At 39.2% G+C, this 6847-nt stretch overlaps 1 protein-coding gene across 1 annotated transcript in view; it reads right to left on the minus strand.

Annotated features, from left to right (window-relative positions):
- Window positions 1-6: 6 nt before the first annotated feature.
- ttc13 (tetratricopeptide repeat domain 13) overlaps window positions 7-6847 on the minus strand; it is a gene marked incomplete at its 5' end in the record, with an annotated part of 14557 nt that continues 7716 nt past the window's right edge. The window contains 7 exon segments of the mRNA XM_035679264.1: window positions 7-1414; window positions 1507-1586; window positions 2814-2892; window positions 3523-3602; window positions 4621-4756; window positions 5729-5838; window positions 6225-6309. Of these exon segments, the coding sequence (XP_035535157.1) occupies window positions 1300-1414; window positions 1507-1586; window positions 2814-2892; window positions 3523-3602; window positions 4621-4756; window positions 5729-5838; window positions 6225-6309 (685 nt within the window).

Below are 6847 nucleotides of genomic sequence, written 5' to 3' on the forward strand. Positions count from 1 at the left end.
AGAGAGAGAGAGAGAGAGAATCACTTCTGCATCCCAAACTGTGGCTCTAATGTTCTCCGTCATCTTCCCCCAAGCAGCTGTAGTTTGGGAAAATATTGGGGCGAATTAAAAGGCAGCGTCGTCTCAAGCTCCAGAGTTTCTGAATGTCTTCGGCCTGAATTAAAGATTCTTTAAGCCTTTTTCACAGCAGCCACTTTGATGTGAAGTAAGAGGGTAAACAGAGGTGTTAGAGGACACATTTAACTGCAGTTTTATTCCTTCTTGTTTAAAATCTCAGGTTCGTTACAGGTAGGCAGTCAGCGTCTGTGAGACACTCTGCTGCGTACTCTCCAGTAAACGGACTAAATGTGATTAGTTTTCATCTTCCTATAAATAACAGTTCAAATTAAGTAGAATTTATTTTACATAAAATTCATCGTCTCACCTTTTGGCCAATTAAATAAAGATATAAAAGGTTTCATGTTCAGTTAACGTTGCGAATCCACGTCGTAAGTTTTCCTGCCAACAGTCGCGTTTCAAACTAAATACGAGAGGGGCTAAAATGCAATTAAAATGTTTAATTATTTACAGGATATTTGGTCCTTTTTAATCAATTTCCAGATGTTTCCAGGACGCGTGGAAACCCTGGTGTTTACCCGACTATTTTGTGTCAAAAGTGGCTGCTGTGAAAAAGGTCTACATATCATTACATCATTTTGAACTTGAACTGGAACCAGTTAACATAAATGGTTGTTAAACTGGCGACATTGTCCAATTAACACAAATAACTTTGACCGTTTCTCTTTTTGGTGCTAAAGCAGCGTTTTTAATATTAATATTAGTAAATGTTTGTGTCAACGCTGGCGTACAAAGTTAAAGGCGTCCAGCGTGAGTGGAGTAAGAACTCGTTGACTCTGGTTGAGAGTCGTGTGAGGGAGGATGACAGAGAACAGAGCAGGATCTGAAGGGAGGGGGGGGGATCTGATACTGAAATAAGATTAATTATTAATGAAGTTTTCCACAAACCAAATAATGTCACCACTTCATAAAGAAAAAGTCTCTTCTGGAGTAATATGTTGAATTTGTAATATCACCTCCAGAAGAGACACAACCTGCTTCCCAAACGTGTCAATTCACACTTTGATTTCCCGTCTTTAAATTTAATTAACTGCCATTAAAAAGCGAAGATGCTTTTGGAGAACTGAATCCAGTTTTTGTTTGGGTTGCAGAAGAAGAAGAAAGTCCCTTTGTTCTGCCCAGTGTAGAAGCTTCATTATTAAGACTTTATTAAACCGACTTCTCTCCTGCGTAGAAGTCGTGTTAGGACTTCTTCGGACAGTGTGAAGACGAGTCTGTGTTGAGAACCTCTATCATCGTTCTGGTGGACGGGAAGGTCTCTGCTACAGATGGAAGACTCTGGTACCAACCTGGCAAACTGTGGAGGAGTGAAAGTATTAAAAACAAGGGAACGAGGAGACGAGGAGACGGAACAACAAACAAAGTTCACAAATGTTCATGTCTTCCTACCTTTTGAGATTCATCCAGGTCTTTGCTGTTTTACTGAAGCTGTCTGGACTGGGTGTGGTCATGGCTTCAAAATCCACCAGCTGGGGAAATATTTAACACAAATACTTTAGAAAGGTTTATTTCTTTCTGAACACCTGAACATTGTGCTTATGGAAACCAAGAAGTTAAATTTAAGACTTTTTAAGGCCCCTTTTTTTATTTAAGATATATTTTTTGTGTCTTTTTATGCCTTTATTTGATCGGACAGCTGAAGAAAGGGGGGAGAAAGCCTACATGGAGAGGTCCTTTAAGGCCCATTTATGGCCTATTTCAAGTCCAAAACACTGTCTGATGGTCGCTTACTGGATTTGGAGGAGTCAACGTTGTAAATATAGTAATAATTTTATATTTTATACATTTATAAAGCACTTTTCAAGCTTAAGCACAAAGCGATTTCCAGATTAAAAGATATACAGAACAAAAATTAAAATCAGGAACTCATGTGAGTCCAAACACTGGCTCTAGATAGAGGTCTAAATCCTTCACACTGGACCTTCTAACGCTGTAGTTAGTGAGTCCACAGCTGCATCACAAGGTAAAGTATGCCCCGAAAGAGAAGTCTCTAAGGTTTCCTTTAAAAAAGGTACAAAGCAGAAGTAAAATCAGTTGTGCAACCGCAGTAATAATTAGAACATTTTCCTCCTTTAACAATCACTTCCTCTCACAGATATCACACGAGCAACATGGCTCTTCCTGTCTGAACGAGCAGCCTTCCCTTCAGAGACATCTACTGTGTCTGAATGACTAAAAGCCATCACTCGATAGCACAGCGAAAATGAAAAAAGGGAAGTTATAGTGTGTCTGAGCAACTAAAACCCCCCAAAAAATACAAAATACTCGTGTGAGATTCTCAGACATATTGTTGTTGGAACAAAGACACGTCGGAGGGGAACGAGGCAGCGCAGAAACCTGATCAGGTGTTAGAGAAGTGAAGTCTGTGAAAGGTTCAGCTGAGGTTTGTTAACTGTCCTCATAACGTCTGTGTGTCGACTGAAGAACGTCTGCTGATTAATGACTTTAAGGAATGAATGAAACCTTTGAGATACAGATAAACATGGCTGGAAATAAGAGTAGGACATTCCCAAATTCCAATTGATGTTTGCTTTGAAAGGGAACTTATAACGAAGGAGAAGTCTTTATTCTTCAGCGTCCACGAACGGCAGAATATTCTGTAGTTCGTCCTAAATGTGACACCCACCTGTTTTACCCAACAGTGACTTACGGGAGCTCATTCAGGCGTCACACATCTACGTGTTCTTTATGTTCACCTTTCCTTTCGGGATCCTACCGATGACCTCTTTCCCGCTGGCCATCAGTGCCCCCATAACGACGGAGTAGGCCACCACACTGAGGAGGAGCAGATCAGGAAAACACTCTTTACACACTAATATCATGATACTACAATGATTCACAGCAGGCTGGTGGGCTTATTGATGATGTTATGTACCTGCGTTCTTTGTTTCGTTTTCATACAGCCAATCAATATCAGCCTACATGATTGGATCGGATACCGGCCTGTAAATATTGCTCTAAACTATGAAGAATGATCCATTTTCATGCTCTATTTTCCGTCTCCGTCTCCCTTCTCTGCTTCTATTACAGTTAGTTTTGTGGTTTGTGGTCATTTGGAAACCTGGTTTATCATATTCATAACTATCGTCTGATTATCAGGACATTGTCCAGAGCTTATAATTAAAAACAGCCAACCTAAAACATAAAAAAGTCCCAGTTCAACACCTGATTACAGGTAAAACTTGGACCGCTCAACAGGCTGTTTTTTAAACATAAATGAATCCAGAGAATTTAGAGTGCGAGTCTTTGTTTCCTCTTCAGAAACCAGTCTTTAAGGAGTTTCTAACATTTCTTGCCAAAGGGGTATCTGACTCCAAACAACAAAGCTGAAACCACAAATCGACCTGTCCCAGCAAATTCCCTTTCACCACAAAGCGTTACGGCCTGCGGGCTGTTCCGACTCACCTGGACCCTCTGGAGAGCGGCATGAGGTTGCAGAAGTAATAAACCAAGGAGAGGATCAGGTTACACACGGCGTCTGCATCCTGGAAGAACAAAGGTGATCACAGAGTCAACTCTCATCCATTTCTAACTGGCTTCACCGGGCGTTGTCTGCCGTTCTCGGTTCATAAAGACGCGGTGGAATCCGAGAGGGCTGCAGACGGAAAACTGCAGCAGGCAAAAGAGGTTTATTCACATCGTCTGTTTCAGATCACAGTCAATAACCTTTCAACAACAGGGGCATTGTTGGGTGCTGTGACAGCTATCAGTCTAAATCCAGTTAGTGTGAAAGCCACAAACAGCAACCAGCTGCTGTAAAATGATCCATTAGTTTAAGTATTGGGATATTCTCCTGAGATTTAATGTTCTTCCTCGTCTGCCCGTCTATACAACGTGAATCTGTGATAGTCCTGCAGAGGGAGAGAGAGGGGAGATGTGTTGGCTGACGACTCGAGATAAAACTGTCGCCTGCTGAGCTCAGTTCTCTTTTTTTTCTGGGGTTTTTTTTTTTATGTTTCGTGTCATTTTTCCTCTGAATCTCCTGCAATGACAAAAAACCCCAGCAAAATAATATAAAAGGACCAACACGGGCTGCAACTAATGATTATGTTATCTATATATTGTTTATAAAATGTCATAATATACTGAATCCTGGCCCGAGGCGACATCTACAAATGCTTTCTCTAACTAACAACCCAAAACCCAAAGATAGTCAATTTACAGTTATATAAAACAAAGAAAAGCCACAAATGTTCTCATATTTGAGAAGAACATTGGTTATTTTTTGCTTTATAAATGAAATAAACTCATAAATGTCTATCAATTGACAAATCAATGAATCTACTAACTCTGTCGGCTCTACAACCATCGGTCACATTTTACTTGCAGAAGGTTAGAGGGAACCTTTTGTGACTCTACTACTAATATAAATCATACATTTAATGCTTCATTTCATCTCATAAATCCTTGTTTTGAACACGCTCCTGCTTTTTATTACGTGTGGGACGCAGAAGCTGTGCCAAATAAGAAAAGCTTCCAGTGAACTGCAGAGAACAGTCTCACCCCGAGCTCGGTGGACAGCATTAACGTCTTTCCTTTGGCGGTGAGGTCTTTGTAGATGGACTCTATCTCTGACTGGTACTGCTGCGTCCGCTCTTCTGTCGTCTGAGTCTCTACTGAGAATAACATGTTGCCCACCCTGAAAACACAGAGAACAGTTCAGAAGTGGGAATCAGTGATCGCTTTAATCTCCTTCTGCCATCGTAGTGCAAACAAACTGGAAGTGACACCAGGAAACAGCCTGCTCTCATAGTGAATTATAAAATAAATAATCATTGTACCTGCCAACAGTTACCTGTCCTGTAACTTTGTACCCACTAGGAACAAAATGATCTTCTTTGTGAATGTAATAATATATCATGAGACAGTTCAATCACAATACAAAGATGTGAAAAATAATCATCAAACAGCAGAGGGCGATATCTAATGTCACTCGTGTCAGCGGCTGTATCGAGGCTCAAAGACATCGGTTTCACTTTTACAAAGAAAAGGAAATATGCATCGTTTTAATAAATTAAATGTAAGAGAAGATATATTTTGAATCTTTCAGTCGTAATAATTTATCTTCAATCTCATTTTGTTGACAAACTGACTTCTTAACATCTCTAATGTTCTTATTCATAATGTTTAAATATGTACATTTTCACAAGTTAGTTCAACTATCCTGCCGAAAAAAAGCAAAAGTAACTTGTTACTAGTAATAGTATTACAGTGATTATATTACTTTTCCCAGTAACTAGTAGTGTAACTAACTGCTAATACATTTCAGTCCCAACATTACACCTCCTACTAATCTGAAATCCAACGATCCAATCACATCATTGGATCCATTTTTGTAATCGTGGAAGAAACTAGTTTGATGAAAGACGGAAATGTGGCTGGAAATATTCACATTACTTTGATTTTAACAAACAAAACTGGATTTTAATCTTCACAAGTCTGAATTTTGGGGAGAAAGGGGAACAATTACAGCAGAAAAGTAATAAAAACTAGTAGTGTAACTAATTACTGTTGGCACGGAGCAATGAGGTAAATAATAATATTAATTTTGAAAACAGTAACGAGTAATAGATTACATTTTGTTGAGTAACTAGCCCAACCCTGACCGTACCTGTCTCCAGTGATGGTGATGGTAAAACCGTCGTACTCTTTCCCAAGATCCTTCAGGCTGGGCACCTTGGAGTTGACCGTGAAGCCATCTCTGGTTTTACTGTTGAACTGCTTCAGGAAACAAACAAACAAACAAACAAACAAACAAACAAACAAACAAACACAGAAACAAACATCCTGGGTTTTCACTGCTGAACGACGTAAAACAACCAAAAAACATTTCACATCATAAACCAACTAAACACTGAGATCATTTTTTTTATCAAGCAGCACAAAACAATCTCAACTCAAGGTCCACTTACTGAACTCTGCTGATAAGGGCTGACTGATAGTGACTGATACCATCAGAAACCAATAAGAAAGCGGACCTTGAGCGGAGTGACTTGACAAAATGTCAATTAAACGTGAGAAAAAAAAATCTATTTTCAACTCAGTTATTAAGACGTGCATCGTGTTTGTGTCTCTTTTCAACCGACTTCCTCTTTTTACGTCCTTACCTTCATTATAGGAAGCAGATCTTCTACTTTATTCACATTTTCGAGAGCCTGGCGGACTTCTAAGAGTCCTCTGGGGTTGTACGCCCTGAAAAACAAGAACTTAAGTTAAAGAAGCAACAGAAGAGCGAGGAAACGGATGAAGAAAAAAAGAATTATTCATTAAGATTTGCATTTATCCAACACTCTCATGCAAAATGAATAAAGCCTGGAGGGAAAAATGATTTACGCAACTCTGCTTTGTAGGCAGCGTGCAGTAGGAAAGCATATTTACATAACTGCATTAAAATAGTTGCTGCTGATGCTCGCCACGAATGTGCAGCTCATCTGTGCATTTAGAGTCGGGCTGCACAATTAATCACTATATTATCGCAAGAATCTGCTATCTGGTGTTTTTTTTATCTTTTTTTATCATTCTGTCACATTAGTAACTTTTTTTTGCACATTTCTGTACAGCTCTTTACTTATTTATTTAGGTATCCGGTCATTTTGTACATATTCTCTCTCTCTTTATATTTATATACAGTTTTTATTCATATTTTTCTACGCTTGATTCTGATTCTTATGCACCAACGTGCCAAAGCAAATTCCTCGTGTGTGAAAAACTTGGCAATAAACCTGATTCT

Source organism: Morone saxatilis, unplaced genomic scaffold, assembly GCF_004916995.1.
Source record: "Morone saxatilis isolate NCDOM2014 unplaced genomic scaffold, NCSU_SB_2.0 Contig7, whole genome shotgun sequence".
In the NCBI taxonomy this organism is placed as follows: Eukaryota; Metazoa; Chordata; class Actinopteri; family Moronidae; genus Morone; species Morone saxatilis.